Source organism: Miscanthus floridulus, chromosome 16 (assembly GCF_019320115.1).
Source record: "Miscanthus floridulus cultivar M001 chromosome 16, ASM1932011v1, whole genome shotgun sequence".
In the NCBI taxonomy this organism is placed as follows: Eukaryota; Viridiplantae; Streptophyta; class Magnoliopsida; order Poales; family Poaceae; genus Miscanthus; species Miscanthus floridulus.
The window spans coordinates 88,681,455-88,701,596 of NC_089595.1; the positions used below are offsets into that span (position 1 = coordinate 88,681,455).

Sequence of the window (20,142 nt, forward strand, 5' to 3'; positions counted from 1 at the left end):
ATTTTTTATTAGTATCCGAACACCACATATGACACCTTCACCATTTTCTCGCCCACCCAACCTGAGACTGAAGGCCATTTTCACGGCGAAGTTAGGACTGCAGAACGCACCTTCCGCGGCGGCTAGTACCGCAGGCTCTATGATACAGATAGGACATGGCCGCTGCCCACCGCATCGGCGCAGTGGCGCACTTTCTCCTCGCGTCCGGCAGTGTGGCTGATTGATGAAAAGCTACAAGAAACTCGATTCCGGCCCAGGGGTCGCCAACGCTCAACGCTAACGGACGGGCGCGTGCGACGTGCCTGGGCCGCCTGCTGCTGCTGTGCCTTCGCCTGTTCCCTTCTTGTCTGCACCTGGGGGATCGATGCAGGATTTGCAGGAAGCAGCAGTGCTGCATTTAGCTGACTGTGTTTGGGGCATGCCAACCATCTACCCGACACTCAATGATGGTACCGCCGTGCCGCTTCAGAACTGGGGACGCAGCTAGCATTCTGCCGGTCCAGACCCGCCATGATTCAGACAAGGGGAGTGGAGGGGACTCCATGCTTCAGGTGCCAAATGTTGTCTAGCCCTGACTGAACCGAACGCATGAAGATGGTTTGGTCACCACTCACCACAAGTGTACAATCAAGCTGCTACTGCTAGCAGGCGCCAAGCTTTGGTTGAAATCCGGTGCTTGGTCCAACGCCTGCCCACATGCTTATTTTCACAATAGGTTTCAAAACAAAATCAAACATGCATGCCTGTCCCTTAGAAATGCAAGAAATCCCAAGCTCAACAAATCACAGGTTTACAAGCAGATTTATCAGTATCAGGCAAGATCATGAGCTGCACAGCAAACAAAGTGAAACAGAAGTTTTAAGCATACCAAGGTTCTTATGCAGATTATTAAACTCCAACAGGCAAAGTACAACATAACAGAAACACGACATAGTTTAGTGATGGAAAATCAAGCCTTCGCTGTCCATAGAAGACTCTTGTTTAAGGTCCCATAAATTAAGCCTGTACAGTTCCTATCAAGCTACCGAAGAGCGAAGAATTTAGCATTTATTCCAGTCATCTTGATGTCAGTAGCAATCTCTTGTATGTATTTTCGTCATTACAGGTAGGTTACCTCAATAAGAAAAATCACAATCAAACAAAAAATTAGGGCGCTCTGCTCCAAGGCCAGTTGCCAAGCCAGATTAAATATACCTGCAGTGACGCGAACCTGTCCTATGAATTGCTTGAACTAAACAGAACCTTCAGGTTGTTTATATCCTTTTGAACATCCTTATATTCCAAAATCATGTACCGTAGCTCAGACTCCAGAACTGCAGCAGTAAAGAACACATTAGGCTAAACTTTAGGCTGTCAAATGTAATTTGCAGGTGTTGACTTGAATAGCAAGTTATTAAGAGACCAAATGTAGAGTACACAAGGATGGAGCACTGTAGGTGCACACTTCATATAGTTTATTTGTAGTTGAAAAAATATGTAACTTTTTTTGCCGCTATGGAAAGTTTAATTTCTTTGCTTGACCTATAAATTCTGCACTCCACATTTTCCTTCCCCTTCAGCTTTACCATCTTTCACTATGTTGGCAAAGCTCCATGAGACCAAGACTAAAGCTTCTTGTCCCAGAGACCAATTCACCATCAAAGCATACCAGTATCTTCCTGCTACTGGGGACATCTATGAATCCTCATTCTTCTTGCCATCTGACAAGCGGCTACATTGAACAAACAAATGACCAAAGTGTAATCATCGGCCTGCCAGATCCATGGCATTTTACTAAGTTCACTCTCCTCAACCAGTCACCCAGATGGCTTGCCCAATCCTACTGGAGCCTCACAGCTGCCGAACTAGCCAGCAGCATATTGACTGAAATATGGAGCCAGGGCTTCAGAGCTGCTACAAACCTTCAGACTACCTAGAGGGGAAAATCCAATTAAGACTTCCTCACCTTTCGACCATAGATGTACTAGTTAGACGTCATGATGTTCGGTTGAATAATATCAACAACCTTGGTGGCTCGTGTCATGATCAAGTAGAATCCAAGCAACAGTGTGTGCATAGGATCTATATTCTGACTACAGGGTATAATATAATGACCCCCAAAGGAAAATCTGAAACCCCTCTTAGTCAAATGAGTTTGGCCATACTTTTTGCGAGAACAAATCAGGTGAACCTTGACACAAGGGTAGGGAAAAAACAGAAACGTGAAATTCAGTTCCAAGGTTAAGGATTCGGATTTGGGAAGTTGTTAGCGACTTAGCGGTAAAAAAATCAGAATTTTATGAGAACAAATAAGATAACTACAGTTCATAGTCAAATAACCAGCTATTTCGTCTATGAACTAGTGAACATATATGAACTTCACTAGATTTGTGCACAGAATAGGACACAAGTTTAATAACCTTTTGTTCTCTCCTCAGACAAGAAGATTGATTGGTAGTATAAGTGATTAAGTCCCATGAAACTGAAACAATAAATTCTGAGCCACAATAACTAGACAAAAGATCAAATATATTTAGATGGTTATCACATCTACCCTAGATATCTTATAATAACTAAAAGGCACAGATGAAGTCATAGAAATTCCAGAAAAGTTCAAAATATTGCACACTCAAATTATCAGATGACCAAAAAATGGATCACTTGGTAAGAAGCTGGTGGCCACAATTGAATGAAATGAAAGAAATACAACTAACATATAGCAGAACGTTGGACACAAACAAAATGCGTCAGTAAAATAAACTGGAATGTAAATAACAAAGTCTTACTTTTCAGGTTAAAAAAAAACTTTTACCACTAACCTGAATTTTCTGTATTTACTTCCTCAAGAATCTCTGCAATGTATTCCTTGGATGAACTATGTATAGTGTTTATCTTCATTTTCAATTTCGCACTTTCATCCTCCAGTGAACCTTTTTCATTCAGTAAGAGAACTAAATCCTCACTCGAACTTCTGAGCATATTGGCTTGAAACCCCATAGATTCATTGATGAATTTTTCCCTGACGACACAGAACATCAACAGTCAGACAATACATACAACTACCATCTCCATCCTGAAATATAAGGCCTGCATGTATTTCAAAATTCAAACTTTGTTATCTTTGACTAACAATTAGCCCAATCAAATGAAAAGTTTATACTACAAAAGTAGTTAAATTAGATTTGTATTTAGAAATACTTCCTAATAAAGTAATGATCAATCTTTTGTTCCTATAAATTATAAATTATAAGAGAAATTATAGGTCAAAATATGTTTTTGAAGACCGCACCAAGTCAAATCGCGCCTTATATTTTGAGACGGAGGGAATAAAGCAAACATATTTGCACTCGGTCTTTAGAGTAAGTTTACAGAGTCCACTCCATTAAATATAATTTCAAAATATGTCACTGTAGTGAGAGTCAAACAACAATAATTTCAAACCATGGATTCATACTTGTCCATCTTACACACTGAAGACTTCAAAAGGGTTTTCGACTAAACAAGAAAATGTTTCATAATCCAATATTAAGGCACAAATTTTCAAGATGATTCTGTGCACAGTAAAGCCTAAGAGGTCTCTAGTAGTTTGAATGTAAACCATACATCTTATCAGACAATCTTTTTCGAATCCTATCCTGAGCAACTTTCTGGAATTCCAAATTTCCCTCAGCCACTTTAAGTAAATCTGATTCAGCAGCTGTTTAAAAAATTGAAAACAGATTATTGAAAGAAAATCCAAAGATAATTGCAAGAGCCCAACATTAAGATCATCCACCACAAGGTATATGCAACAGAAAGATAAATGACATCCCAAAAAAGTCCAAATTACTCCCCCCACGCAGGAAAGTTGCCTGGCTAACTCTGTAAACTAACTTTGTGTTCTCTCTCAATCTTCCAATTGATCCAATCTACCACCTAACAAGATTTCTCATTTTTGTTTCTTCACATACAAGTTGAGTTTTAAGTTCACATTCTGTAGGGTGATAGAGAATATCATAACTTATATTAGAAAGATGCATTATGAGTTCCACACTGAGCTACAATATTAGCAAGTAACAGACTAGTCACGGTCAACAAATAGTAGCAGCAACAGTAGAAGAATTTCAAGACTTGAATCACTGAATACTACCATATAGCTACTGAACAAAGATGGACATGAATAGAAAACTTGAACCCTAGGTGAAAACCTCTCCTGAGTCATTGCATCAACAAGATTGATTCTCTTCCGCACGGTTGAGAAAAGGCCCCGAATCCCAGTTATTCAGGATGTGCTACTAACAGCGAGGATGCTCCTGTAGGTACCCGCGTATTATGCTGCAACCATCAGTGGACCATGCATTTCACTGAAAATTGCACAGTGAGTGGCTTGTTTTTATGAGGGGAGTTGAACTCAGGATGGACATCGTATTCCCTACCAGGCTACCACTGTGTTGCGTTCAAAAAATTCCCTACCACTGTGCTACATACACCTTATAAACATGAATATAACAGTATTTGTGAACTTGGTAAAAAGGAAGAATAATATGTTGTCTATAAAAGATAAAAGGTAGCCCCCTTGTTCTGATATTAATGGAAGTTTAGAGAGCATGCAGCCCTGTTTCAAAGGCATCGCCTAGGCATCCAGGTGGACCCAGCTCACCTTGGGGGTCTAGTTACACCTTGTCGGCTTGTCGCCTAGGCATCACCTAGGCGATAAGGCGTACCCAGCTTGCCTTGTCGCCTTTGAAACTATGGCGTGCAGTAAAACTTCTCTACCTTTCACCAGTGGCTATAAGAAAAGCTCTTTGTTTAGTCATGTTAAACTGTTACTCGCTATACTTGTTGTGAAAAGTAACATTATTTTTTCACTCAAATAAAAAGTAATAATTGAAGTCGCATGTTGCCCATGTCAATTGTGCAAAACATCTTGGTGAACACAGGAAGTAGCATTTTAGGAACCTTAGACCTATCTTTGTTGAAAAAATGAAAGAGATACAGGCAGATGAAGGAAAGTTGACCAACAATGAGAGAACATTAAAGATACAGGATTATTTTCCAAATGTGTGCAATGCTGAAAATGGAAAACAAAGGAATAATTACCAGCCACTTGGATAAGGCCATTGAGTTCAAACTCAGTAACTGATACTTCTTTTGTCAACTCAGACTCCTTGTTGAGATATTGCTTTTCGGTTTCAGAATGCTGCACTATCTCTGATTCTATTTCCCTGGTCTTTTGTATGTTTTGTTCAATCTCTTCATTGACCTAATTCAGGGGATATAATGAATGTTACACCATGGTAAGTGTCAAAAGAAGTTGAATACAAAAACCAAGCATGTATTCCCTCCATTTCAAAATATAAGGTGTGGTTTGACTTGGTGCATTCCCAAACACTGTAACTAGGCCACTAATATATCTTGTTAGTTCATAACTATAAGATCAATACCATATGAAAGGGTTCTCAAATATGAATCCAATGATACTAAAGTTGTATTCTACAATCAGAAAAATTCTAAAGTTAAATTTTGGTCAAATATTTTAAAATTTGTATCCCAAAATGCATGCAAGACCTATAAAAAGAAACGGAGGGAGTATTCAACATGGATCAAGAAAATAGAAAATCCAGCTCTCTACAAGCAAGTCATTACTATTAATTCACAGCAAGAAGGTATGCATTTGCTTTCATAGAAACAATACAACACACACCACATCAATTACCCTTACATCATACCATTCATATTGTTGTAGCTTGTGCTAAACTCAGAAGATTTATCATAAAGGCATAGGTCTCATCATCCAGACCAGCTGTGTTACATTGTATTCACAAAACAGCAAGGATCAGATGACTCTCCTTCTAAAGCATAACATCATTCAGTTTTATACATGAAACATAATCACTCAGGACGACATAATACAAGGTAAAGCATGAGCAAGATTTCATGCTCAATCAGATGCACCATACACAGGACAGTTAATAGTTTGATCATCCATTCACATACAATTTTTGAGCTGTCTAGTTTGTAGTTTAATTACCAATTCCCATGCAATAAGATGTATGTTACTTCAGCAATAACTATAAACTTAATGGTGGAACCAAAATTTTCGTTTAAAAACATAATCTTGTGATTAACAAGCAAACTAATATGGCCCACAAGGCTTCCCTGGAATGCTAAATGAAAGTATATGATATGACACCAATCATATCACCAAACATGGGCAGTGGACCAAACATGCCTAGGCAAGGCAATCAGGTGTTGATTAGAAAGCTCAATTTTATAGCAGCATCAGAATCCTGTAAACTGATACAAGTTTTCAACGGCAAAGTAATACCTAAAATCCACCAAAGGCATCACGGCCCGTAACACCAGAGAGCAGAGATGTCAGATGTACACAGCAGATAAAAGGCAGCAGCAAGCAATGTAGCTGGACTCAACTCAACTGAAGTCTGAACTCTCAAATATTACCCCCAAGACCCCAACCCGTTTCTCTGCAGCTCGAGTCGAGTCGAAACCCTAACGCAGTTGACACTCGCTGGTGGAGGTTCCAGCAGACCCACGCGAGGCGATTCATCCAGGAGGAGTCCAGCCGGGGCGGTTTGGGCGGCGCAGCGACGTCACTGCCCCCTCAATCGATTCCTTCTACACCGGCGAGTGCTAGAGAAAACGGAAGCACAAAAGTGTACATAAGAGGGGGGATTAGTAGATGCTAGACCTTGTCGACCATATCCTTGAGGGAGGAGATGTGGCGGAGGATGGCGCCGGAGTCCTCCGCCATTGTGCAAACCCACGCTGAGGCGGCGGCCCTGGACTGAACTATGTGCAAACCCGGGCGAGAGATGGTTGATTGGTGGGCCGGGTGGTGTTTGGTTGATCGAGTGGTAACGCAAAGGAAATGAAATCAAATTACACTGTAATCGGAGCTGGAATGTTTTGATTGTGATCTTTATTTGAAAATAGAAATGGAACCATAAAAATTTATCTACAAATAAATCAATCTCTATCAGACTAAATGGTCTAGCAACTCATTTATTTTTCTCGGAGCTCTATCAAATTTATTACCGCTCCCAAATTTATCAATCCAGGCTTGAGTTGTTTTAGTTGGATGGATGTAAATGCTATAATTACCGCATAACTAGAATAATCACCAACAAGTGTGCAACTATTCCAATTAATAAAGGGTAGTATGACATTTTCTCTGTCACACTAATCTGCCATGCACTTGTTAGAAACCTATTTATTTAAGGATAGAGAGTACCGATTACAGAAAGTAAGAAACAAACATGTGTAATGGTAATGCATACTCTTTATAATGGAATTGGAACGGGAAAAGATAATAATGTGATAATTTAAGTTTGAATATATGTTGTGACAGAAAATTTTGTTGGTAGCCAATCATTCACTATTACAAAAAAACACTATATCTGGAAATATGTAGCTAAAACAAGGTAATCATGTCACTTAAAAAATATGGAGCAATTCTAAATTATACTCAAACCTCCGGTTTATTCTATTACATAGGTAATAATATGGTCGAGCAGCTAACCTTCAACTTTAACACATGTGGCAATAGACCGTTTGATGTCTAAGTGTTAAGGAATTTTGGAGGATAGTAGTTGTGTAGATCCTCTGCCTCACAGTCAAAACTATGGTACACCGTCTTGTCTTTTAAAAACGACCTATCATCTTCATGTCAATCATATTCGTCCAGTTGTTCCGTGTCGTATAAATAATATTATGAGGCGATGTAGTTTTCCTTTGACATATTTTCATTGAACTTAGGAAAATGAGATCTATTAACATATTAAGATCATTTGCCTTCCCCAGTGTGTCGTATGCATACCTAAAAGGATGTAGGAACCGGCCAGAGGGGTAAATAGTCAGTGACCACTAAAAAAATCAAATACACTAACAAATTTGATTAGAAACATAAAAGACCCTAATAACGCCACTTCTAGGTAGAGGTTTGTGTCCTACAGTGCCAAAGCAAGCAATTCAATTCTAGGAAAGTAAACAACACAAAAGTAAATGCAAAAAATGAAATGAATCCAAGATGAAATACCACACAAGATGTATTTCTATGGTATCGGTGACTTGCCGGTCACCCTCAGTCCATGTTGAGCTGAGCTCTTGGTCCATCGCTCCTCTATCAAGCTTCCAACTCTGCAAGATTCTCGGTACCTTAAGCGCTCGATTTTGAGCTGGATAAAACAACAACAAGCTACATCATACTATAGGCGCCTAGTATATATTAAAAACACATCTCTTATGTAACCCGGATTCATGACATGTGTTTATACAAATAAGAACAACTCACGTGCAGCAGTAATACAGAGTCCAATTCCAAGTTGTATTGGGTTTCATGCAACGCACGTGCACGTTTGGTAGTATATATTAAAAACACATCTCCTATATTATAGGCGCCTGAAATCGAGATGGATTTCAGGCACCGCTCTCCTTAGTTCGGGTTTTGGGATTGCTGCGGGCCTAGAAAGATACCTAGACTGAGAAGGCGGGGCATGGGAATGCCCGACGATGCATGGTTAGCATGGCAAGGGACAGTGGATCTAGGCTCGGTGATGGAGACGCTGCCAGGAATGGGAGGCGGGCAAGCGGCCAGCAGTAGGCAGGAGAGCGAGCTGTTGTTCATCGCCTCAAAGAATAATAAAAAACATGTGCATGTAGGATAGTAGTTCCCATTTAAAACACACAGTAATGAAACTAGCATCCTCGCACTTTCCTCTTAAACATCACTACGAATCATTGGGCTTAGAGCATCTCCAACAACACTACCCAAAATATGCCCCTACTTACATGTTTGGTCATTTTGATATTACCCATCTTTTGCTTCCAACCCTAGCAATACTACCTAAACCATAACTCTCAAATTCGTTTTAGCAGTCAATGACATGTTGAAAGGTCCTAATATGGCTAGAGGGGGGTGAATAGCCTAATTTGAAATCTATAAATCAACTAGAGCAATTTGATTAGTATAACAAATAGCGAAATGCAAAACTTGCTCTAGCTCTACAAGGGTTGCAAGCCACCTATCCAATAATTCTAGTTGTTATGATCACTAGGTACACAATCCACTAGGTCACTACTCACTAAGAGCTCTCATAATTGCTACACTAAAGATCTCCACTAGATGAACTTAATCCACAAAGCAAGCTCTCAATTCTAGCTACACTAAAGAGCTTGCTATAACTAGTTTTGCGGAAATGTAAATTAGTAAGTGAGGTGATTATACCACCGCGTAGAGGGGTGAACCAATCACAAGATGAATACTTTATCAAATGCCGGAAGAATACCAAAGGGCAAGAGACAACCAATTTTCTCTCGAGGTTCACGTGCTTGCCAACACGCTACGTCCCCGTTGTGTCGACCGACACTTGGTGGTTCGGTGGCTAAGAGGTGTTGCACGAATCTCGTCCACACAATTGGACACCGCAAGAACCTACCCACAAGTGAGGTAACTCAATGACATGAGCAATCCACTAGAGTTACCTTTCGGCGCTCCGCCGAGGAAGGTACAAATCCCATCACAATCACCGGAGATGGCCATGAACAATCACCAACTCGTGCCAATCCTCCTCCGCTGCTCCAAGCCGTCTAGGTGGTGGCAACCACCAAGAGCAACAAGCGAATCCCGTAGCAAAACACGAACACTAAGTGCCTCTAGATGCAATCACTCAAGCAATGCATTTAGATTCTCTCCCAATCTCACAAAGATGATGAATCAATGATGGAGATGAGTGAGAGGTCTTTGGCTAAGCTCACAAGGTTGATATGTCAATGCAAATGGCCAAGAGAGTGAGCTTGAGCCAGCCATAGGGCTTAAATAGAAGCCCCCACTAAATAGAGCCGTTGGGCTACTCACTGCACTGAACACGGGGCGATCAGATGCTCCGGTCATATCGACCGGACGTAGGACCCCAGTGTCCGGTTGTGCGATGCATGCCACATGTCCCCTTTCTTCAAATACTGAGCACCTGATCCCAACGATTAAGTGATGACTAGATGCGCTGCTGTGAAGTGACCGGACACAGGACCTCAGCGTCCGGTTGTTTCCAGTAAGCATCTAGAAGCGAGAAATTACGACCGGACACGTCCGGTCATGCTCGACCGGACTCACCCAACATCCGGTCACACAGCGTCTCCTCTTTGCGCTGCCACATCAGTAGGACCGGACGCATCCCGTCAGCATCTGGTCACTAAGTGACCCAATGTCCAGTCGAAGACCAACGCCAGTGTCTTCACACTTCCACTGACCGGACGCGTCGGTCCTATCGAGACCAGCGTCCGGTCACTTACGGTGACCTCCATCTTTTCTATAAAGAGCGTCGGTGAAGTTCCTAACCCTTGCTCAAATGTGCCAACCACCAAGTGTATCACCTTGTGCACATGTGTTAGCATATTTTCACAAACATTTTCAAGGGTGTTAGCACTCTACTAGATCCTAAATGTATATGCAATGAGTTAGAGCATCTAGTGGCACTTTGATAACCGCATTTCGATACGAGTTTCACCTCTCTTAATAGTACGACTATCGATTCTAAATGTGATCACACTCACTAAGTGTCTCGATCACTAAAACAAATGGCTCCTACTTTTTATACCTTTGCCTTGAGCCTTTTACATTTCTCTTTCTTCTTTTCCAAGTTCAAGCATTTGATCATCACCATGCCATCACCATCATCATGATCTTCACCATTGCTTCATCACTTGGAGTAGTGCTACCTATCTCGTAATCACTTTGATAAACTAGGTTAGCACTTAGGGTTTCATCAATTAACTAAAACCAAACTAGGGCTTTCACATATGGGATCCACATGTTATCCTCCTTCCTCATCGCTATTTACAAACTTGGCCATCAAGAGTGGGCCACTTGAAAGCTCTAGTTTGGTTTTGGTGAATTGATGAAACCCTAAGTGCTAACCTAGTTTATCAAGTGATCATGAGATAGGTAGCACATTCCAAGTGGTGAAGCAAATGAAGATCATGACATGATGATAGTGATGCCATGGTGATAATCAAGTGCTTGGACTTGAAAAGAAGAAGGAGAAAAACAAAAGGCTCAAGGCAAAGGTATAAATAGTAGGAGCTATTTTGTTTTGGTAATCAAGACACTTAGAGAGTGTGATCACATTTAGGTTCAATAGTCGTACTATTAAGAGGGGTAAAACTCGTATCGAAATGCGGTTATCAAAGTGCCACTAGATGCTCTAACTCATTGCATGTGCATTTAGGATCTAGTGGAGTGCTAACACCCTTGAAAATGTTTTGTGAAAATATGCTAACACATGTGCACAAGGTGATACACTTGGTGGTTGGCACATTTGAGCAAGGGTTAGGAACTTCACCGATGGAGTGTCCGCTCGTAGAGTGCAGACAGTCCAACGGTGCCACCGGCGCCCTAGATAGAAAAGATGGAGGTCATTATAAGTGACCGAACGCTGGTCTCTGAAGGACCAGCGTATCCGGTCAGTAGCAGCAGAAAAAAGTGCAGCGTCGATCATCGACCGGACGCTGGTGCTGAAACGACCGGACGCTGGTTGGCTGCGTCCGGTCACACTGACATGGTCACGCACAGAGGAGTCACCGAGTGACCAGACACTAGGTGTGTCCAGTCGAGCATGACCAGACGCGTCCGGTCATGAAAAGTCGTCTCTGGATGCTTACTGGAAACAACCGGACGCTGGGGTTCAGTGTCCGGTCACTTTGAGCTACAGCGTCCGGTCATCACTTGACCATTGAGATCGGGCGATCAATATTTGAAGAGAGGGGACATATGGCACGCATCGCATGACCGAACGCTGAGGTCCAGCATCCGGTCAATATGACCGGAGCGTCCGGTCACCCCATGTTGTGCCCAGTGAAGGGGTACAACAACTCTATTTCGTGGGGGCTTCTATTTAAGCCTCATGGCTGGCTCAAGCTCACTCTCTTGGCCATTTGCATTGACATAGCAACCTTGTGGGCTTAGCCAAAGCCCTCCCACTCATCTCCATCATTGATTCATCATCATTATGAGATTGGGAGAGAATCCAAGTGCATTGCTTGAGTGTTTGCATCTAGAGGCACTTGGTGTTCTTGTTTCGCTGTGGGATTCGCTTGTTACTCTTGGTGGTTGCCGCCACCTAGATGGCTTGGGGCAGCAAGGATCGTTGAGCGGAGGGTGGTGATTGTCTCTGGCTCTGATCGTGGTGATTGTGAGGGGTTCTTGACCTTTCCCCGACGGAGAGCCAAAAGGTACTCTAGTGGATTGCTCGTGGCTTGTTGTGATCCTCATCTTGTGTTAGTTGTGCGGCACCCTATTGAGGGTTTGGCATGTGATGCTAATTAGCTCGTGAACCTCCAAGTGAGTGAATCGCCACAATGAGGAGTAGCTTGCCGACAAGCAAGTGAACCTCGGTAAAAAATCATTATGTCATCATTTGATTCTGAGGTGATTGGTCTTCATTGTTATTCGTTCTTGTGATTGATTGGCTTCTTCCTCGACTCGGCGGTATAACCTTCTTGCTCACTCTCATTACATTACCGCAAACTAGTTGTCAAGCTCTTTAGTGTAGCTAGTTGTGAGAGCTTGTTAGTTTGGTTAGTGTGGCTCTTTAGTTAGTTTTTGAAAGCACACTAACTTAGTGTAGTGTCATAGCTATTGTGTGGATAGAAACTATATAAACTAGAATTGTGGTAGGTGGCTTGCTATTTTAGTAGGCTAGCGCAACATTTGCTTCGCCTCATAATTGTCTAACCGGTTTGTTAAGTGTTGTTATAGAAATTTTTAATAGGCTATTTACCCCCCTCTAGCCATTAGGACCTTTCACCACTGCTGGGGAGGGGAGTCGCCGGAGGAGGGCCGATGCTTCGTGGGAAGGGTGAAAGGTCTTAATGGCTAGAGGGGGGTGAATAGCCTATTGAAAATTTTTACAATAACACTTAGCAAAGATGTTAGATAAATATGAGACGAAGCGAGTGTTGCGCTAGTCTACTAAAAATACAAGCCACCTACTATAATTCTAGTGACTATGATCTCTAAGTACACAAAGGCTAAGTCACTACACTAAGTTAATGTGCTCTCAAAGGCTAACTAAAGAGCCACACTAACCACTAGACCCGACACAAGCTTGCTCTCAAAACTAATTACACTAAAGAACGAAGCAATACTAGAAATGTATGTGCACAAGAGAGGATGGTGATGATTATATCGTCGTGTTGAGGAATTGAGCCAATCAATCAATCACAAGATAACCAAAGAAATCATCGAACAATGATGACACAAGATTTTTTATCGAGGTTCACTTGCTTGTCGGCAAGCTAGTCCTCGTTGTGGCGATTCACAAACTTAGAGGTTCACGCGCTAATTGGCATTTGTAGGATCACTAGAACGCCTAGTGGGGGTGAATAAGCCTGTAAAAATTCAACTCAAACTGAAGTCAAATTCACCCGCAGCACTACCGCTCTGTGAGCGCGGCACTGCCGCACCTGCAGGAGAGATTAGTTCACAGTTCAACAAAATTTAGATTGGGTAAATTTCTTAACTTCTTGCAGAGTAGTAGATCACAGATCGATAGCTAAAAGTGATGGGAACACCATACACAAGTAGATCGGTCTCAAACTCTAGAGATCACCTCAACAACAACAAAAACACAAGTATAGCAACACAAGCACAAGATGACAGGGATTTATCTTGTGGTTCAACTCACCACCAAGGCTTGCCTATGTCCATGTTATTAAGGTATACCACTAAGGCTTATGAATTTACAACCCTACCTCGTTCTCAAGTCAAGAAAGTAAACTCTTGAGATGAGGGGTGATTTTAATTAATCACTGTAAGAGGTGGTTACAAACCTCCCGATGCTGCCACAAACTTGGCAAGCTCACCGGGCGATGCTCTAGCCGGCTAGGAGCCAAGCTCCAAGAGTAAAAAACACAACCGCCGGCTAAGATGTGAACCAAGTGCTCTTTAGAGTTTAGGAATCAATGGAGTTGCTCTCTATTCGAGTTTTGGACTCTTTTCCCTCAAGGATTGATGGGGAAATCAATGGATTTGCTTGGGGACTTGAGGTCAACAATGGAGTGAGAGAGAGAGAGCTCCTGCTCTATTTTGGCATGATGACGTGAGGATGAAGAGAGCTGGTTGGTTACCGTTGGAAAGGAAGGGGAAAGGTATATATACCCCCTAGCCCCAACGGTCAATTTAAATCGTAGATAGCCATTGACGAGGAAAGGGAAAGGTATATATGCCCTCAGCCCTCAATGGACACAACACCCAAGAGGTCGAGCGAGACAAGGACGCGACCAAAGGGTCGGGCAAGCCGGAGCCCGCGACCTTGTGGTCGGGCGAGACGGAGCCCACGACTGAAGGGTCGGGCAATTCGGAGCCCACGACCTTAGGGTCAGGTGAGACAGAGCCCTACGACCAAAGGGTCAGGCGAGTCAGAGCCCGTGCCCTAGGGGTCGGGCGAGTCAGAGCTCACACCCAAGGGTTCGGGCGAGTCGGAGCTCACACCATGCAAGACAGCAAGGGTAATAGTAAAAGTGCAGACTATCTTGGCTGTGAATCTAAGGATGCTTGTGGTTGTTTGAGCACTTGGTAGCATATATTAGCTTAAGCATTGTATCCCCATTTATAGTATGGCTTTTGCTATACTCAAATTTAATATATAAAAGAATTTAAACCTCCTTTGATTTTGAAGCCATCTACATTTGTAATTGGGGACTCCTTCGTTCTGTGTAGCATCCTCGAATATAAATCCCTGCTTGTCATCTTGATAAATCTCATTAGTTCTCTAATTGCATTGTCATTATCACCAAAACCCATAATTAAGGCTTGATTGCACTTTCAGCTTCACACGCTAAACCCACAACCGGGTGCCGCACAACCAACACAAGATGAGGATCACACAAGCCACGAGTAATCCACTATAGTACTTTTTAGCTCTTCGCCGAGGAAAGGTCAAGAACCCCTCACAATCACCATGATCGGAGCCAGAGACAATCACCAACCTCCGCTCGACGATCCTCGCTGCACCAAGCCATCGAGGTAGCGGCAACCACCAAGAGTAACAAAGCAAATTCCACAGCGAAACACGAACATCAAGTGCCTCTAGATGCAATCACTCAAGCAATGCACTTGGATTCACTCACAATCTCACAAAGATGATATATCAATTATGGAGATGAGTGGGAGGGCTTTGGCTAAGCTCACAAGGTTGCTATGTCAAAGCAAATGGCCAAGAGAGTGAGTTTGAGCCAGCCAAAGGGCTTAAATAAAGGCTCCCACGAAATAGAGTCGTTGGCCCCTGCACCTCACTATCCTCGAGGTGACCGGACGTGACGATCAAGATGACCGGACGCGCGGCACCCTAGCATCCGGTCATGGATCATCGTCCACGTGTCCCTGTTTAAACCATGGCCGCCTGATCTCCAACGGTCGAAATCTCCCATGTGACTGAGTTAGTGACGATCGGACGTGCCACGTCATGACCTGACACAGTCGCCCGACGTACGATCCTACAAAGCCTGCGCACAAACAACCAACGACCGGACGCGCCGCTCCCTTCGGCTTCCCGGCGTTAGGTCGTTTCCAGAGAGGATCCAGAGGCGACAAAAGCCGATCGGACGCGTCAGGTCTGCCCTGACCGGACGCAGCCAACGTCAGGTCCTCGCTATCTCAGCCGCCCGCGCTACGTCACCATACATCATACGTGACCGGACTCACCATCAACGCGTCAGGTCACAAAGTGACCCAGCGTTCGATCACACGCAACACCGAGCCCGAGCGCACCAACTTTCTTAAAATTGACCGGACGCTGAAGACCCCGATTCCGGTCACTTCGCCACCTGCGTCCGGTCACTGATTTTCAGTGACAATCACCTCCACTTCACTAACTTCTCCACCCTTGCTCAAATGTATCGACCACCAAGTGTATCACCTTATGCACGTGTGTTAGTATATTTTCACAAACATTTTCAAGGGTATTAGCACTTCACTAGATCTAAATGCATATGCAATGAGTTAGAGTATCTAGTGACACTTTGATAACCGCATTTCGATAAGTTTTACCCCTCTTAATAGTACGTCTATCGATCATAAATGTGATCACACTCGTTAAGTGTCTCGATCACTAAACCAAAAAGCTCCTATCAAGTTTCATATTTGTCTTGAGCTTTTGTTTTTCTCTTTCTTCTTTTCCAAGCTGAGCACTTGATCACCATGACCACCACACCATCATCATGATCTTCACCATTGATCCACCACTTGGAATATGCCACCTATCTTATGATCACTAGAGGAATAAGTTAGCATTTAGAGTTTGATCAATTTTATCAAAACAAAACTAGAGTTTTTAAAGGAGAATCGTTGGAGGAGGGGCGAAGTCTAGTAGCTAGTCTATTAGGGTTGGGATTTTTTTTTCCACCATTAATAGGATATGTAGGCTGGTTCTCATGGAGCACACCGTATCAGTCAGCACAGACAGGCTCGCATCAAAGCTTGATCCTGACAAGGCTGACACGATCGGAAACATCAAACTCGTCGATGGGTTCAGGGCTTCAGGCACAAGCATACAGAACGCATTTGTCCAGCTCCAGCAGCGAATCGCAAAGGCATGTGCCGGCCCCCGTCAAGGTCGTCGTGCCGACGTCCGTGCATGGCCCCATCCCCAGGTCGCGTCACGTGCGTGCATCGCGTGCACGGCCAAGACCCGAAGCATCGAAATCGAAACCCCGCATTCCGTCGAGCAAACCACGCCACCGGATCGCTCATCAGTCATCACGTACGCCGCCGTCTCTCCACACGCCCCATGCCGGGTTTGGACGCGCCCCCCTGGTGCATTAGCATTATTATCTGACTTGACAGGATAAACTTATCGCATAATAATGCACTCTGGTCTCTGGAAACGTACTGTGTATGTCGCGCGGAAGGCCGTGCTCGCACACGCCCCGGTTTGTACTCTTTTCCGTGATCCGGAGCCCGGCGAAGAATATCGGCTAGTGAGCGGGTCGGTGGACGAGTGCGACGGGTTAGGCTTCGTGTCAACGCCGGGGAGGGCGCTGGGCTTCTCCAATCTCCAGTGTGTAGTGTAACAGTCAAAAAGGCTGTTCGGTGACGACGACTGTGGCACGAAGCGCCCGTGAAAATCTGGTAAATATCTTTTTTCCAGCAAAGATGATAATGTACGTAATACGTGGCTATCGCTGATCGGCAAAGGCTAGAGGGGGCTAGTGCAGTAGTGGTCACGGCCTCTGAAACTGCGCGCAGACGCGCTGTGAAGGGCTTTCCGGTGTACGAGCTGAACTAGGCGCCGGCCGTTTCCTGTACGATAGACTGGCTCGGGCACATGGTGTGGACCGGCCACAGCTTCACGGGAGGTCCAGAGGAACCGAGGAAGTAGTCAAGTAGAGTTGTGCCGCTGCCAGAATGCGCCAGTACGTATGTATAGCGTGCCTCTTTCGGTGCCTTCGGTACGAGTCTAGCGATCGTACTCTGCTTGGTGCTCACTGCCTGGAGCATGTGCCCGTGAGCGCCGTCGAAGAACACGTGCGCATGCCCGCTTCTTTTATAATCCGTCTTTTTCAATAAACCAGCCGAAACAGTATTTCGGCTGGTTTTGAGGCCGGGTGAAACCGTTGTGCTCGTTACCTAGAGTGGTTTCCGTGTATCAATCTTTGTTCAACAGAACATGCAACGAGTCAGTAATCGTGAATTCGTGCTCGGTGTGCAGACGACATTCTCACTTTCCACCTGGGAACGCATAGCAAGATTGAGATCGCCGATGATAGCAGCCCCAAGGTGTATTGGGGGTAGAAAGTAGAAACACGCAGGATCCGAGGTATACACCGGGATTACCACAATCTTCTTATTCGGATATTATTTTCCACCATCTACATAATTACATGATGCGAGTTGCTATACACTAGTACTCCATAGCCATAGAACATCCATCCATGATCCATGCCACCTCGTCGCCCTCGACGACTCTGCGCTCTACCACATTTCTACAGCCAGCCGTCCATGCCTCCCGGCCGCCGGTTGGCCCCGACAAGCTCGTCGGGACCCGAGAGGCCTTCGTCCTTCCCTGCCGGGTCAAAAGCTCCATTTGCCCACGGCACGCACGCACTCACACTCTTCTAATCAGACTAAGTAAAGGGACGATATCATGTGTCAGCTCCACTCCACCGCCCGCCCGGGCCATGCATGGTGTGGTGTCGTGGTCTAGGCGTCTCGCCGCGTGGCCGCCGCCCCCGTGCATGCTGCAAGAACTTGAATTCTTTTTCTTTTCTTTTGTAGTAGTTCTTTTGGCCGGCCGGATCGTGCTGATCCTCGGCGCGGCCACTGCGGTGCCCGTGCGCGCGTCAATCGAGTGGGTAGCATGTGTCCTCACCTCCGGTGTTCCAGAGGAAGTGCGCGTAGGCCGCGGCGTGGTGAGCGTTCCCGGGGTCGGCCGCGATGGCCTCCTGGTAGGTGTCCTCCGCGCCGGCGAGGTCGTTCCGCGCCTTCCACAGAAAGGTAGCGTACCAGCTCAGCGCCTCCGAGTCCGCCGGCTCAGCGCGCACAGCCCTCTCGAAGTAGTGCTCCGCCCTGCAAAGAGATGAGTGAGAGCTAGTATTGATGAATAACTGCGGCTGCGTTGGCAATTCGTCGAACAGTGTGTGGGCGTGGACGAGGGGACCTACCGGTCGTGGTCGTTCTGCACGAGGTAGAGGAACTGCGCGAAGTTGGCGAGGATGAGCGAGTTATTGGGCTCAGCGGCGACGGCCTGCTCGTACCTCTGCTGCGTCAGCGTCTGCTCGGCGTGATCCTCAGTCTCCAGCTCCACCTCCACCGGCGCGACGAGGCTTCTTAGCACGTCCGAGTCGCTCAGCTCCTCAGCTCGCGCGCTGGCCTGCATCTTGGAGGCCTCCGCGAGCATCATTTCCCAAATGGCCTGCTCGTCCGCGTTCGCAGCGTCTTGGGCGGCGACCTCAGCCGCAGGGGCCGCCGACGGCTGCTGCGGCGCCACACGGCTTAGCCGATACAAGGACTCGTCTGACCGGCCGTCGCCGGTGGCGCCGGCGACAGGCGGCGTCTTGCCGCCGCCGCCGCTGTTCCCGCCAACTGAGGCCGTCCGCCCGACGGAGAACGTCTTCACCGAAGCCGCGTCGAACCGCGGCCGTGACGGCTCGGCGCGCTGGGTGTTGACCAGGGCGACAGCAGGCGGGGTGGGCGGGATGGTGGCGGCCGCAGCGGCGACGCTGTGGCCCATCGATTGGACGGTGAAGTTGGCGAGGAGGAGCATGAGGGAGACCATGAGCGCCGGCGTGCCCGCGAAGATGTGCTGGAAGAGCCAGACGAAGGAGGCGTGCATCTCGCCCTGCACGCGCGCCAGGACGCCCTGCAGGTCGTCGCAGAGCAGCGCGTCACGCATCTGCTGCAGCGCGAAGCTCTGCAGCTCCCGCACAATGAGCACCATGGAGGAGAAGGCGCGGCCCACCGACTCCCCGGCGGAGCCCAGCAGCATCCCCTCGTCCCAGCGCGAATGCCGCGCCGCCACCACCTGCTGCCGCTGCGCCTGCGCCTGCTGTTGCTGCTTTTTCCGCTTCAGCATCCGCAGCGACAGCGGCAGCCCGACGTTGCTCGCGCTCCGCTCCACGCTCGCGGGCCACCCGCAACCCGCCGCGCCCGCCGGCTGCACCCCGGCCGCCGCCGCAAGCTCCTCGATCCTCTTCATGAACTCCGCGTCCCCGCCACCCATTCCATCCAAACTCGCACTCAGCGCGCACCTCGCTGGCATCCGAGCCAGGCGCGGCCGCCGCACCATCACACCGGTTCCCCAGGTTAGGGGTGACCGGGATCTCGCGAGCCCCGCGCATCCGCCGCCGCCGCCCCCGCCTCCGAGGAAGGCGGGCAACGGCCGCGAGGAGGTCGAGGGCGACGACGAGGCGGAGGAGGAGCGCGCGCACGGCGACGGTGCCACGGCGGCCACCTGGAAACCCATGACCTTGTTCCGCTGCGGTGTCGAGCGCCCCCTGCTGGCTGGCCTTTGGTTGGGCCACCACCGCACGGGGGAGGTGTGGAAATAGCAGGATGCGGCCAGCCAAATGCGAGGAAAAGAAGGGAAAGCGCTGGGGCGCATTTAATTAAGGGCGTGTTCTTTTCTCTGTTACGAGACCAGGGCCTTACGAGACCGGCCTTGTTTAGTTGCT

At 46.3% G+C, this 20,142-nt stretch overlaps 2 protein-coding genes across 4 annotated transcripts; both read right to left on the minus strand.

Annotated features, from left to right (window-relative positions):
• Positions 1–862: 862 nt before the first annotated feature.
• LOC136513863 (uncharacterized) lies at positions 863–6,852 on the minus strand. Of its 3 annotated transcripts, none has more exons than XM_066507840.1 (6): positions 6,668–6,852; positions 5,059–5,221; positions 3,583–3,676; positions 2,799–2,998; positions 1,195–1,313; positions 863–1,114 (listed from the first exon to the last, which is right to left on the minus strand). In XM_066507840.1, exons 1-5 carry the CDS (start codon positions 6,728–6,730, stop codon positions 1,216–1,218), a joined length of 618 nt encoding a protein of 205 aa, XP_066363937.1. In that variant the 5' UTR covers positions 6,731–6,852; the 3' UTR covers positions 863–1,114; positions 1,195–1,215. The 3 variants fall into 3 exon arrangements, with proteins under 3 accessions (XP_066363937.1, XP_066363938.1, XP_066363936.1); XM_066507841.1 differs by adding an exon at positions 5,688–5,761 and having other exon boundaries at positions 863–1,313; positions 6,668–6,750; XM_066507839.1 differs by having other exon boundaries at positions 863–1,313; positions 6,668–6,848.
• A 10,940-nt stretch (positions 6,853–17,792) lies between these two features.
• Positions 17,793–19,934, minus strand: LOC136511897 (uncharacterized). The gene is made up of 2 exons (XM_066505914.1): positions 18,634–19,934; positions 17,793–18,538 (listed from the first exon to the last, which is right to left on the minus strand). The coding sequence occupies exons 1-2, from the start codon at positions 19,932–19,934 to the stop codon at positions 18,313–18,315; spliced, it is 1,527 nt and encodes a 508-aa protein (XP_066362011.1). The 3' UTR covers positions 17,793–18,312.
• Positions 19,935–20,142: the final 208 nt, after the last annotated feature.

Bases quoted from the DNA above. Each gene is read 5' to 3' on its own strand.
- LOC136511897 (XM_066505914.1), bottom strand. From the start codon at position 19,934: ATGGGTTTCCAGGTGGCCGCCGTGGCACCGTCGCCGTGCGCGCGCTCC. The intron at 18,539-18,633 runs GTAGGTCCCCTC...ATCTCTTTGCAG, and splicing joins GTGCAGAACGACCACGACCG to GGCGGAGCACTACTTCGAGA.
- LOC136513863 (XM_066507840.1), bottom strand. From the start codon at position 6,730: ATGGCGGAGGACTCCGGCGCCATCCTCCGCCACATCTCCTCCCTCAAG. The intron at 5,222-6,667 runs GTCTAGCATCTA...CCCCTGAATTAG, and splicing joins TCAAGGATATGGTCGACAAG to GTCAATGAAGAGATTGAACA. The intron at 3,677-5,058 runs GTAATTATTCCT...TTTTTTAAACAG, and splicing joins TGGCCTTATCCAAGTGGCTG to CTGCTGAATCAGATTTACTT.